The sequence below is a fragment of the Austrofundulus limnaeus genome, unplaced genomic scaffold, assembly GCF_001266775.1.
Source record: "Austrofundulus limnaeus strain Quisiro unplaced genomic scaffold, Austrofundulus_limnaeus-1.0 Scaffold129, whole genome shotgun sequence".
Taxonomy (NCBI): domain Eukaryota; kingdom Metazoa; phylum Chordata; class Actinopteri; order Cyprinodontiformes; family Rivulidae; genus Austrofundulus; species Austrofundulus limnaeus.
In genome coordinates, this window is record NW_013952531.1 from 197,462 (window position 1) to 211,280 (window position 13,819).

At 38.9% G+C, this 13,819-nt stretch overlaps 1 protein-coding gene across 1 annotated transcript in view; it reads right to left on the reverse strand.

The window, feature by feature from the left end:
• Positions 1–3,485: 3,485 nt before the first annotated feature.
• Positions 3,486–13,819, reverse strand: part of knl1 (kinetochore scaffold 1) — a gene marked incomplete in the record, with an annotated part of 13,504 nt that continues 3,170 nt past the window's right edge. Inside the window, 19 exon segments of the mRNA XM_014015403.1 lie at positions 3,486–4,106; positions 4,767–4,892; positions 5,125–5,246; positions 5,346–5,455; positions 5,544–5,606; positions 6,071–6,171; positions 6,254–6,358; positions 6,445–6,484; positions 6,567–6,629; positions 6,714–6,801; positions 6,880–6,996; positions 7,145–7,235; positions 8,452–8,567; positions 8,653–8,751; positions 8,825–8,883; positions 8,975–9,083; positions 9,197–10,837; positions 10,926–10,972; positions 11,659–12,316. Coding sequence (XP_013870857.1) covers positions 4,010–4,106; positions 4,767–4,892; positions 5,125–5,246; positions 5,346–5,455; positions 5,544–5,606; positions 6,071–6,171; positions 6,254–6,358; positions 6,445–6,484; positions 6,567–6,629; positions 6,714–6,801; positions 6,880–6,996; positions 7,145–7,235; positions 8,452–8,567; positions 8,653–8,751; positions 8,825–8,883; positions 8,975–9,083; positions 9,197–10,837; positions 10,926–10,972; positions 11,659–12,316 — 3,852 coding nt within the window.

The following is a 13,819-nucleotide window of genomic DNA, read 5'->3' on the forward strand; positions in this document are numbered from 1 at the left end:
TAAATAAAACAAAAATATTTGTGGTAATTTCTGACTGTAACGTTACAAACGACAGCTGCTGCCATCTGAACTAACTGTATGACGTCACCTGCTGCCTGTAAACACTGACGTCTTTTTGATTCTCAGCTTCAGAAAACACAAAGTCTGTTGTTTGGAGGACAGATCTGTTGAAGATCATTATTCTAGTTTGAACCATAATTCAAAATATCCACCAGTTTTCTTTGTCTGAAAAAATATTTTTAACACATTGTTTATTGTTTGAAGTGTTTTCATTAATCTAAAAACCTATTTGTGGCCTGAACAGCTGAGCTGAATAAACGGACTGATTAATTGTTGTATTGTGGTCTTCGCCTTTGTCTTCACTCGTTTCTGTATAATTAGCCGTTCACATCATCAGTCAAGTGTCAAAAACAGAAGGACGTTGAAAAAATAAGAAAAGTTACTAATATCCTTACAATTATCAACTACTAAACTTATTTTTAGGAACTAAATCCAGTGAGAGAAATTTAATTCTAGACTCTAAAACAAAAAGATCCAGATGAATTTAATTTTCTTATTTTCTTTCCTCGATTGTAAAAACATAAATAAATCTGAGTCATGAAAATAATTTTTGCCTCTTTTAGTTCAAACATTTATTCAGTTGTTGGGTGTAACTTGACAAACATTTACTTTAATTTAAACGTTTTTCTTGTTTTCCTGGTCCTTTGCTTTAAAACGTCTCTAAAGTCCAGTTTTTCCTRTAAATTGTTCTGAATCTGATGGAAGTCGTCCCAGCTGGACTCCAGCAGCTCACTTTGGTAATTATCATAAAACACGACGAACTGATCTGAGATTAATGTTTTCTTCAAGGTCAGAGAAAGAGCGGAGCCTGCTCCGTGACTCTGAATTTAAGAAAATTAATGTGTGGTCACAAGATCATTACTGCAGTCATTTCCATGGACTGTTGACACGGACAAGTTTGAATTAATGTGAATTTGATTTAAAACAGAACAGATGACATTAAGTCACCGACTCCTGCAGAGACACAGGTGAGTTTATTTTGAGCTTTAAAAATAAAGCTTTTTGAACAAAGATGACTTCATCACCTCTGTCTTATAGCGAAAACATAAGAATTACTTCATGCCTAACGGCAGTTTTGTTACATTCATACAAAGAAAGCCTGTCCTGACACACACCTGGTGTTCAACGTCACATAAATACTGTGAAAAATGAACCGTTCAGATTAAACATCGAACACCAAATAATAAGTGTTGGACACATTTGAACTGTATAATCTGACTCCATCAGTGTCTGCAGGCCTCAGCTGCTCAAAATTAACATGTGGCCACCAGTTAACTACCTTGTAGCCATGCATTACTGTCTCATGGCCACGTGTTCCCTTGTGGCCTTGCAGTTTTATTCAGTGGCCACACAATAACTAAGTATTAACTGTCTCATAACCACATGTTGTAACCATGCATTAATATCTCATGGCCACACATTCTCATGTCCACAAATTATTTTATCCAATGTCACAGGATGGGTCATTTAAGTGCAGTCTTGCTAAACAAAACTGACCAGTTCCATGAAAGTTTTTAACGTAAAGACAAGTGACTAAAATCAATCTTGAAAACATTGCTGAAACTTTTCAGGTTTTATTTATTTTTTGTCCTGGAACGACGACGAGCTGAAGACCTCGAGTGTTTTTACAAGATAAAACCCAGGATTCGTTTGAGGCGTGCATCTGTCCTGTTTCCTTCATGACGGAGGTGAAACTAAAATCATCTCATGTTGAAGCTGTTCTGCTCAAACTGCTTCACATGAAGCTCAAGCTGACGTGTGATGTAAGGTTGTTTATTTGTTGTTGTGTTTTTATGGTGATTCAGATTAAATTAAGGAATCAACACATTGTCACACCGAAGACCTAATCCTGTAAAGTGGAACATTTAACCTGGAGCGACCCGGTCCAAATCAGTTTACTGTCAGAGCCTGGAGCAGTTTAACCTCATCAGTGTCCTCCACTGCAGGAAAACTGAGGATATTTAACCAGCGGGGCTGTTTCAGTTCAGGGCAGAGGAGCCCAAAGTGGGGCCCACGGGCCAAATTTGGCCCACCAAGCCATTTGATCTGGCCCACCAACAGTTGCCAAAGTTACAAGGTTGTAACCTGTCATCCTGTGTAGAAACACAGTATTTCTACTGGTCAAATGACTGTATAAAAAGCCTGTTAGTGAAGGTAGTTTTTATTCATGGTGCTGACTTTATCTTTGATTTATTAGGATTAAACATAAAACATGAAATGACAACAAGACATATTTAGATCAGATTTAACCCCACATGTAGATTTGCACACTTTATAAGACCACAAAAACTCATATTTTATCAATTTATAAAATGTCCCATGAGCCTTTGCTACTTGAGCGTATGGCAGACTTTCTCCAAGTGCACAGACTAAAACAAAAGAGGGCCATTGCACAGCTTAATTGTTAAAAATGAAGGACTTTACTTTAAAAAAGTATTTGTATTTCATGTATTATATTAATATTACTGTATTTGGCCCGCTGCCCTGGATAGATTTTCATTTTGGCCCCCTCGGGGAAAACGTTTGGGCACCCCTGGTTCAGGGTTTGTTTTAGAAAAGCAAAGAGTGAATCTTTTTATTTAAAGTGTTTTTAAAAACTCTCGTCATTCCTTGTTAAACATTCACGTAAATTACTTTTGCATAATGAAAATTTATTCAGCTTCACAGAGTTATTACAGAAGAGGATTAGGGCCACGGAAATAAAYAATTCTGACTTTGTAAAGTCAGAATTCTTTTGTTTTGGTCTGAATCCTCTTCTGTAAATTATAGTTTAGAAGCTGAGAGTCATTTCCAACACTAATGAGCTACCTTTTGTGAGATCTTTTCTAAAGTATTAATGTTTTCCTCTCAGTAAACTCCTGTAATCCAATGAATGAATGTTTTCTGCTGTTAAACAATGAAACCTTCAGCAGATCCATTAAATGAGGTTGTGTGGACCCCCAGCAGACCCCCGTGTCGCTGCCCTTCACTTGGTTTGACAGCAGATAATGTTTATGGGAGTAAGAAGGACTAAACTTGTCTCTCGATGGTCCAGAAAGTCCAGTTTGAGTTCAGGGACTGGACGGTCGTTGCTCAGTCTCCTTCAGCTGCTCTTTCATTTAAACATCATTTATCTGCAGAGTAAAATTTAACATTTGTGATTTTAACAGTTGTAGTTTATTGTTTYTCTTTGTTTTTACAGGTAGTGTTATAGTGAGGAAAAAGCTTTAAACAATATTTAATTTTCTAAGCCTGTAGCGCCCCCCGGAGACTGAACAACGCAAGTTGTGTAAATACATTTTATTCTACTTTACAAGAAACGCCACGAACCTGTTTTATTTTAAACGTGTCATTATCAAAACATGGTAAAAATAATTCACAAAGCTTTTAAAGACATAGTAAAAATTTAATGCATCATTTAAAAAAACTTGTACAGGCACGAAAAGTATTTACTGCAACACATTTTTATTTATTCTACACTTTAATGGTACACAGAAAATAACAAACTTCAAGTATTTTTTTAAATCAAAAACATTTTTTATACAAAATTGGAAAATAATCATTTATCAGCTTGTTTGATTTTTTTATTTATTATCCTATTGTGACATATTAGCCCCTTTTTTAATCAGCCACTGCAGAAATGGTCTGATATGCAGTCACTTTTAAAACAAATCAAATTGTGTTTTAATTTTTTCTTTTCATATTTATCAATGTTTGAAGAACTTTGTTGGTAAAAGCTGATTCTGTTTGAGCACAAACAGAAAGAAAAAACAAAACCTGACAGAAATCAGAATTACATGTGAACTTTACGACTCTTTTATATTTTACAACAGTTTCATTATAAACACGGTCGGTCTGAACTCAGCTGAACAAAGTGTTGTGTATCTTTGTGTGAACTCAGCTGAACAAAGTGTTGTGTATCTTTGTGNTGAACTCAGCTGAACAAAGTGTTGTGTATCTTTGTGTGAACTCAGCTGAACAAAGTGTTGTGTATCTTTGTGACGATCTGCGTGAAGAGCTTCGTGTCTGAACTCACCGACGCCACGATCTCCTCCATCTGTTGGATCCTACAACAAACACAAACACTGAAGTCAGTTTGTACTTCTGCTTTAAAGGAAACTGTCTGAAATGTTTAAGGTTCGGTTCATTCTTGCTAACGTACATCTCTAACTGCATCGAATCTTTCAGAGGAAAAGTGAGTATCTGAACATATTTGACACATTTTTAGTATTAATTTAGTTCAGCAGGTTTAGAAGACAAATAATAAAAACTTAGCTGCATGAGAAGTTTAAAATAAAGTCACAAGAAATAGAAAATGCAAAAAAAAACAGGTACTTTTCCCTATAAATATGCTAAATATCATCATTATCTCCATAAATAACRGTCCTTTAGTTTGGTGATTCCTCCGGATGTCCTCAGGGCGTCGTGCTGATTTTTGAGTTTGCTGAAATTTAACAGATATTTCTGTCCGTGAGTTTGTTTTCCTGTAAATTTTGTTTGTGGCACAAACAAACAGCCACAGAGTCCCTGCGAGCGTCCTGAACCTGTTTACGAAATGTGCTGGAGGCGGGGCAACAAACAATGTGGGCGGCCACGACTGCAGCTTTACGAGTGGAAGCTACAAATTTATAACGTTTTTTAAACTCGGGAGTCGGCAGCCACTCAGCTGTGTCATTCCAGTGAAGTTTCACCTTTAGACAGTTCAAGTTTATTCAGGTCATACTCACGTTGTGTTTCCAAATCTGTTTTTGAAGCTTTGGACGTGAAAGACGCAGAGCTGGTTCATCAAACTGACACTGAACACCACCTCAAACTTGGTCATTTTCTTCAGACTGCTGAAGACGATGCGCACTCTGAAAGTAGACAAATTATTATTCAAATATGGTTTTATTTAATGTAAACTTTTTATTTTTACACACATAAAACAGAAAACGAGGTACACCTTTAAACTGAACACATGGAGGCTTTTAATGCAGGTTAAAATAACATTTTAATTTAATAAAATGTCAAATAACCCTGTGCTATCAACGGTTATATAATCTAAACTCAACATAATCTTATATCTGAAATAAAACCTGTTCTTACTGAGTTTCTGTAGAGCTGATGTCGAGTATATCAAACCGAAGAGCTCCCCACATTTTCAGGAGACGCAGCTCCTCTCCGAGCAAACGACAGGGACTCACCACCAGGCTCACATCATGGAGCAGCTAAAACCATTAGAAACACCTCGGATTAAACATTTAATCCAACTTACAGACGGTATTTGTGCTGTAATTCTAGYTGAAATTAAAGAAAAGCACAGTCACCTTGGGAACATGTCTGCTGGTTGGGTATCTGTGCAGCCAGCCTGACTGGGCCTCCATGTGCTGGGAGAGCAGCTTGTGAACGAGGCGGGCGTGGAACTGAGACGTTTCCTCTGCATGAAAACACAAGTGATGAGGTCAGGATCCAACGTGTTCAAACAAACACTTTGTTCAGTCTTCAAGCTGAACTTATTTCCTCACCGTCGAGCTCGAATTTGAAGTTAATGTTGGTTATCTTCTCAGCGCCGCTGTCAGCAGRGTTTCCTTTAACAACAAGTTAAACAACAGAACAGACACTTCAATGTTTACTGGACTCTTGGCTGCGCACATTATTTTGTCACCTCATGTTTTTACTCAGTAAAAAGCTACTCAGCTAGCTTCTTATTCAATATAAACACACGTAAACATCAAGAGCTTTATGTCTGACATACACTGCTCTTATTTATTTTCTATATAGAGTTTTTGATTATTTTTTAAATCTAGAATTAAAAGCTTCTAAACTAATATTTATAGAGACTCGGGAGCTATATACATACATACATACATACATACATATATACACACATACTGTACATACATACATATATAGTATATAAATACATATATACACACATATATATACATATATAAGTAACACACATAAGTATTTAGAGGTTTTCAAGAGTCACAAAAACAACTTTAAGTAAACAGAGACTAAGGAGATGTTAAGGCCATGAGAAAGTATTTACTGTCCAGCTTTTCAAACAGCAGCTCCAGGATCATGGTCTCGTAGAGGAAAGTGAAGCTCGTTCGATCGTCCTCCTTCTCTTTGAGCCTCCACTCGTTCAACCTGATGTTAGAATCAAAAACAGATTATTTTTCAGCATCTCTTCATGTATAAAAACATAAAGCCCTCAGTTGTTCCTACGGACGTGTTCAGCGTGTCGATGTGGCTCTTCAGGGTACTCGTCTCAGCTTTCAGTTTGTTCACTTTACTGGAAGTCTGCTTCTTCTGCAGCTGCAGTTCAGAAATGTGTCTAAAAAAGAAAGATTTTAAACATTTCTCCCTGTATCAACAGATAAAACAGAGAATTTCTCACACATTATCAAACTGTGAACTCACCTTTTGTTTTCAGCTAAAGCTGCTGAGGTTTTTGTACTTTCTGTAATAAATGAAAGCCAAACACATCACCTTGTTGAGTTCACATCAAGTCAAGTAAAATGAAAGATTTCATCTTAAATTACCTTCATCGAGTGTTTTTACACATTTCTTGTCTTCAGTGTCTTTTTGCATAATTGTATTTAATTCTAAAAAAAACAAAACCAGATAAAACTTAATGAACATTTAATCATTTTTTTATTTTTCTGCTCTGAGCTGTTCAGCTGATTTACCTGATTCTAACCCTGAAACACAGTCGTCCAGACATTTCAGCATCATGTCCGCCTTCATGATCATTCCTCTCAATTTCTGCTGCTCCTCCTGCAGAAAACAACCTTTTCAGAGTAAAAAAACAAACTCTGGTGTTAAAATGAAATATTGTGGTGTGAAGGACCTCACCTGATTGGCTCGTACGAGGTTGTTGTAGAGCACCTCCTTCATCTGGTGTGACTGGACTCTGCTGGTTTTTCTGAAGAAGCTGTTTCTCTCTTTCAGTTTCGCTCCAAAACATTTGAGCTGAGAACAAAAACAGAYAAATTCAGACACATCAGTCATCGTGACTCCTTTCATTTACACGGTTAAACCCAAAAAGGATCAACAGGTTTGTTTTATTTTCTTAAACTGAACCAGTAAATTATAAAAAAATAAAAATGTAATCCGTCACCTCTTTGTCTGAGATGTGCCTCATTTCTTCCCACAAACGTCTGTTTACAGTCCTGAGAGGTTGGTTTAAATCCTCCAGTCGAACCTTTAACCTGAGGGATCAAGAAAAACTAGTTTGAAAAGTTAAAGTTAGACCTAAAGTTATAACAGTTAAATGGCTTTTTCAGCTACATTGGTGTACACAACTTTTATTTAAGCATTTAAATGCTCATTCAGGTTAAAAACCATCATGTTTAGATATTTAAGAAAAAAATTTTTTTCATAAATATATGGAGATAAATTCGTCTCAAAAAGATTTGATATCCGCTCGTGACTTTTGAGGCCTTCTGCAGATTCACAGGTGATGCTGTGTTCAAGGCTGGTGGAAAACTGGGATTTACTGGTTTATTGGGTTAAAGACGTAGTTTACCTACCCATGACCTACCTTTGATATGTATTTCAGTTTTAAAGTTCACAAAAATAACATTTTCTCCTGTATTTATTTGTTCTGATAAAACAACTAATTTCAGGTGGTTTATTTCAGCTGTAAGTCCACAAAATGTAACATTTTTAGATCCCAGTAATATAAGAGTATGTGTTTTAATATAGGGCACGTGTCAAACTCAAGGCCCGCAGGCCAAATCTGGCCCTCGTTAACATTTTATCCGGCCCCAAAAGCACGGTATCTTTTAAATGTATGTATAATAGTTTTATGGTTTTTGTCTTTTAATATTTATTCACTGTATTCAGTTAACTCTTTAGGCCCAAAAAATTTATTTGAAATTTATTTTTTTTGTCATTTTTGATTTTTGGGTGTGAAATGATCAAAAGAGAATCAACCTTAAATATCTTTTACTTTGTTTTCTTTATATTTTACAGTCAAATAAATGGGTTTGAGATGATTTTCTTTAACCGATTTGCTGGATTGTGATAAAATGTATCTCTAAGTTATAATAAATCAAAAAGGTGTTGATAAAAAAGTAAGGCATAATAAATTAATGATGAGTCTAACTTAAATTTTTTTCTTCATAAAGTCTGGTAATGCACATTCTAAATGGTACATAAAACTGTAGAAAGTCTTTTATATTACGATAATAACAATTTATGTAACATTTTTTAATAAATATTGGTAGAGATTGGCCCTCAGCTTGGACCAAGTTTTGAATTTTGGCTCCTGAGTTTAACTGAGCTGTAAGTCAGAAACGTCTTTTCCTCAGTAACCCAGTAAATGTGGTGAAGCTCAGATGTACCAGCCTGGTGTAAACCTAACCTTTTTGAGACTAATTTATATCTACATATACATACAACAAATATTATAAATGCACGCACTCTTCCACACGTGTTGAGAGGTTCTGGATGTCGGCCTCGTAGACTTTTTTTGTAGGACGATTAATGTGTCTGTTCCTTAATAAATCCAGCGGRGTGACATCCACGTCGGACAAAACCTTCAAAAAGAAAACACGAGTTAGCTCAGCTGCTTTTGTATTTTACACAAAGCTTATGTTATTGTTCAAACAGAGAGAAACCCACTCTGTCAGGAAGGACACTTTGCCGAGGATTATGGATGACGAAGTCGATGTTGAACAGACGGAAGAACTCCATAACCGTTATTGTGCCGTCTTTGAGTTTCTGTAACCCAACGATAATTCGAACGTTAACGGGACATATGTGTAAAGCATGTGTTTTCAAAATGTTAGCTTACTTTCACTCCATCACTGCTGTAATCTTCAAGCTGGGAGTCAAACAGACTGGGCTTAAAGGCTGGTTGATGGAACATAAAAAGGGTTAGAAAGTGTAAAAAGCAGGAAAATAAGAATCATAACGGTGATTATTTTAAATCATAAGGTCTCACTTGACTCTGATGCAGCTTCATAACTGCAGCTGTTGGAAGAATCGATGGTCTGCATCGTCGTTTGAGAGGCGGCGATGCTCAAGTCACGGTCCACGACGGGCTGAAACTCCTGAAAGATAAAAGATGAAAAGGAAGTAAAATTACACTAAACTCTCAGGTACTCCGTTCAAAACAGCTTATAGTGATATTTTGTTAGAACTTTTAATATAAAACTTAACTCACCGTTTCAACCTCTTCTGTGCACCTTTTCAGCTTCTTCTCATGGCTTTTATGGCCTTCACCTTCTGGCAGAGGCCTTTTCTGGTTGTGGAAAGGTGAAGCGAAGGGTTCTTTAAAGAAATCCTCCTCCACAGGCTCAAACGTGTAGAACTCCTTGGAAGGATTCTGGTTTGCAGGGATTTTCTCAGGAGTCCTGGTGTCCAACGTTTCCGACATGTCCTCACAGCTGCCCAGCTCCTCGTTGAAAACGTTGTCGATGTCGTGGTCGAAGTCTCTCAGCCGGCTGGTGACGTCGTCGCTGAGGGTTCCTGTAGCTTCTCCTGCAGAGGTGGACTTCTTCCCCTCTCTGGGTTTGTTCCTTTGGGGGAGTTTAGGCTTAAAGCCCCCGACTGAGAGTCTGGACATGAGCTGTTGTGTCTTCAGTTTGAACGGAGTCGCGCTGGCAGCAGAAAAGACTTCTTCTGGTCCACTTTGAGCACTGGTGTCATTGTCAGCATTCTGCAGGTCTTTTTGGAGTTCTGGCTGTGCTTCGGGTAAAGACGCGGTTTTATCGTCTGACTTATTGTCGGGGTCCGCCGGCTGAGGCGAACGGACCGTGCTGCTGTCGATGTCAACGGTATCAGGAGCTGCTTTTAGAATGTTGCTCAAACGCTTGAGTTTGGACTGGAGATCAGCCAAGCTRTTTCTTCTAGATGTTCGTGAGCTTGACGCGTCGACGTGTCCTGCGTCGCCAGGTTCCGTCTTCTGAGGCGGAGGAATCGTTTCTGCTGCCGTGGTCTCCATTTTGTTTGAGTCTACATCCTCAGGGGGTCCTCGTGTTGGACTGTTCAAATGATCAGAACCGTCTCGTGTTGATGACACATCAAGTTGTGGATCACAGACTTCAGACGCTGGCCTCAAACAGCTTGATTCAGTTTCTGCGCAGTTGGTCATCGTTTTCTCATTTTRAGCACTCGTCTCAGGTTTCTGTGRTTTAGGCTGAAAACCGTTTGATTCAGCGGTTTCTTGAGGCGTATCAGTTGCCTCTGCTTGGACCATAGAGGCACTTTTCAGAGACATGGAGCTGTGAAGTTCCTGTTCTAAATGTGCTGATGAGGAGGAATCAGGGTTAGCAGAGGGAAAATCCACGTTTTCTTTGCCAGGTAGAGGGTTTTGATTGGTTAAATCCAAGAAAGAAGCTAGATTATTGTCAATATTTACAGTGAAGCAGTTGGTCATTTCTATAGATGCATCATTTGTTGTGAACCTCACGGTTTTATCTCCAGACGGAGGATAACGGGCTGCATGTTGAAGCAACCTGGCTTCAGAACAGGTAGAAATGTTGGCGGGGTTGATTCTCGTCAGATCCATGTCACCGCCGCCTGTCGTGAACCTCACCGTCTTCTCTCCGTTAGCGGGTACCAGGCTCACGCTTTGGTCGGACGCCACATTCAAGTCGACTTTCGCGGTGTGGCTCTGCGTCACCTCCATGTCTGCGTCGTCTTCTTTGAACCTCACTGTTTTCGTGTCGTCTGCCATCGGCAGCGAGCACAGCGGTAAACGTGTTATGATGTCGACAGCCTGACATGTTGTGACGTCCATGTTGGCGTCGGCAGTGGTAAACCTCATTTTCTCTCTGGAGTCATCTTCGACGTCATGCTTGGCCTGACAAACATCACAAAGTCAAACACAGTAAACTTTTTAAATAGGTGAAAACTGAAAAAGCAAAGTAAAAGATAGTTTTAATTCTCACCTGATGTCTCTGTGTGACTGTTTGTAAAGAACTGTTCACTGAAGTTTCTATAACAAAGATTAAAACACAAAAACATTTAACAGTTTCCAGAATGAATCCTTACATCACAGTTAGTACTATCTAAAAGTTGCTTTCTTGTTCACATTTGTTTGGGCAGAAATGTTTTCATTTTACTTTAGGGTCTCACAGGTTACAGGTTTCACTGCTGGGTGATTCAACTGAAGGATCAGGGGCCACATCASGCCTGGTGGTGAGCTCAATTTGGCCCACCAACGAGTTTGTGTAAAATAAAACTAGATATTAAATCATTAATTAAAATTATGTAATGGCAATACGTCTGGATGCCCGACCTCTGAGCTTTTGGCTTTAAGTAAATGTGATTTTAACCAATCATTGAATAGCATTGGTTAGGGTTGAACAACATCATATGGTGTGTAATTAATCACCAGGAAAAAGTGTCAACGGTTAATATTTGTCACTTTAAGATTAATACGATTGGTGCTTGGTGCTCCGCTTCTTAAACTTCATCTTCTTCTCAGAGAGGGTGGGTCTTTCCTGCTAGAGCGACTTTAAATCACTCGTATAACGAGAACGTTCTGGTGCATCCAGGGGATTAATCATCTTTTAATCATTATAAATGCCACAGTTAATTGTGATTACATTTTCTTTACATCAGCCCACCCTATGGTCCACAGTTTGATTTGTAAAAAAGAAAAGCTTGTCATTCCTGTACCTTTATATGCAGATGATCCATGGTTCTTGTTGCTCTGCTGATGGGACGTCTTCCTTTCCTTCCTCAGATTAACACTTTGAAGCTGCGTTCCCTGAGTGGGTAGCAAAGACTGAAGATGTTCTGCTCCGTCTGTGTTCAGGCAGCCTTCCAAGATGTAGCCTGTTTGAGCTTTAGTGATATCCATGCATACGTCATCATCGAGACACATCGTAAAACCCTCAGAGGACTGGACAGCAGTTTGGTCTTTCTCAACAATCTTGGGATTAACATTCGTGTTTGTCAACAGGTCATTAATCCCAGTCTTCATGTCGTGCCTGACTGAAGACCTGTTGCGTTGTGAATCACAGATTTCCTCTCGTTCCTCAGTGAACAAGGCAGAATCTGAAGCTGAAATGCTTTGGATGTTTGCGGTGAGGCACTGAGTTATATCCATCGTTGCCTCGCCTGCAGCTAAACCCACAGTTTTCTCTCTGGATGGAAGTGAAAAGTTCATGCTTTGGTGCAGCGGTGAATTTAAATAGATGTTTCCAGTTTGGTTCGTCGTCATGTCCATGTCAGCATCGTTTGCTGTAAACCTCACGCTGTGGCTCTGCGTGACATCGTCAGTAGAAAACTGTCCTGTCTTCTCTCCGTGGTCATCTGCGGTCACAAGTGTTTCCTGTGGAAGAAGAACAAGTCATGTTTTTATCAAGTATAATTCACAAATCAAATATTTCATTAAAACAAGGTCACAGACTCTCAACTCAAAGCTGAATCAGATTTCTCTTCAAACATTTTGACCTTTAAATAAATCTGCATTTGATGCGTGATGTAAGTCAAAGTTCATTTCAAACAGTTTTTCTGTAATATGCACATTTAAAGTTAGGTTAATAAGAAAAATCAGTCTGAATCATTCCTTAACTTTAAAACAGACAAAACATTTATTCAAATGGATTTAAAAAGCTTTGGTTTCAGAGAAAAAAAACTGAAAAAAGCTGTGGCTGTTGTGAACACAAACAGCCAAAATTCAGCCAAATTCTATGGCTTCACTTGAAAACGACACTGTGTAACTGAACCCAGTCGTTCCTGAGAAATGGATGGGTTTAAATGGATCAGAACACTATTCTGTTGAAGCTACTTTATAATAAAATACTTTATGATAAAACTATAAAAACACCTAACTGGTTAAATTAAAATTGATTCTTTTCAAAATAACTAATCTTTAGAAAAAAAATAATAAAATACAAACAAGGGATCTATAGAAAAAAATCCTTTTTTTACCTGATGTTTTCATAATTATGTCTTTAAACTTTTTAATGAAATCACTGGATGTTATCTACAACTAGCCGACACAGCTGTGCAACTTTAGCCAAAGCAAAACAACTAAACCTCAGCCAGTTTTACAGATACTGAGCTAAAGTTTGGAGTGGTAGTAGCGGCTGTGGCGGAGTGGTTAGGGGAGTCGTCCTGGAACCAGAAGGTCGCTGGTTCGACCCCCCGTCCAGCCGTCTCAGTCGTTGTGTCCTTGGGCAAGACACTTCACCCACCTTGCCTACTGATGGTGGTCAGAGGGTCCGGTGGCGCCGATGCATGGTAGCCCCACCTCTGTCAGTGTGCCCCAGGGCAGCTGTGGCTACAGTGTAGTTTGCCATCATCAGTGTGTGAATGTGAGTGTGAATGGGTGAATGTCTGTTAGTGTAAAGCGCTTTGGGGGTCCGGAGGGACTTGAAAAGCGCTCTATAAGTTCAGTCCATTTACCATTTACCATTTAGCTGAGAGCCATCCTCAACACAAAGTTTGAGCTTGATTGCACGTACTAAATGTTTGTACAAGTAATAATAGTTTAAAACTCTGGTGTAAAACTCAGTATATGATCAGCTTTGAATAATTTATGTTTTTATTCTTTCAAGATTAAATGAATGGCTTGAACTTATAAAGTGCTTCATCAAGCCCAGTCTGACCCCAAAGGACTTCACACACACCCATTCACACAGATGGTGCTAAGCTACATGTAGCCACAACTGTCCTGGGGCACACTGACAGAGGGGGGGGGGGCTGCCATGCACCGGTGCCACTGGACCCTTCCTGTCCATGCACCGGTGCCACTGGACCCTTCCTGTCCATGCACTGGTGCCACTGGACCCTTCCTGTCCATGCACTGGTGCCACTGGACCCTTCCTGT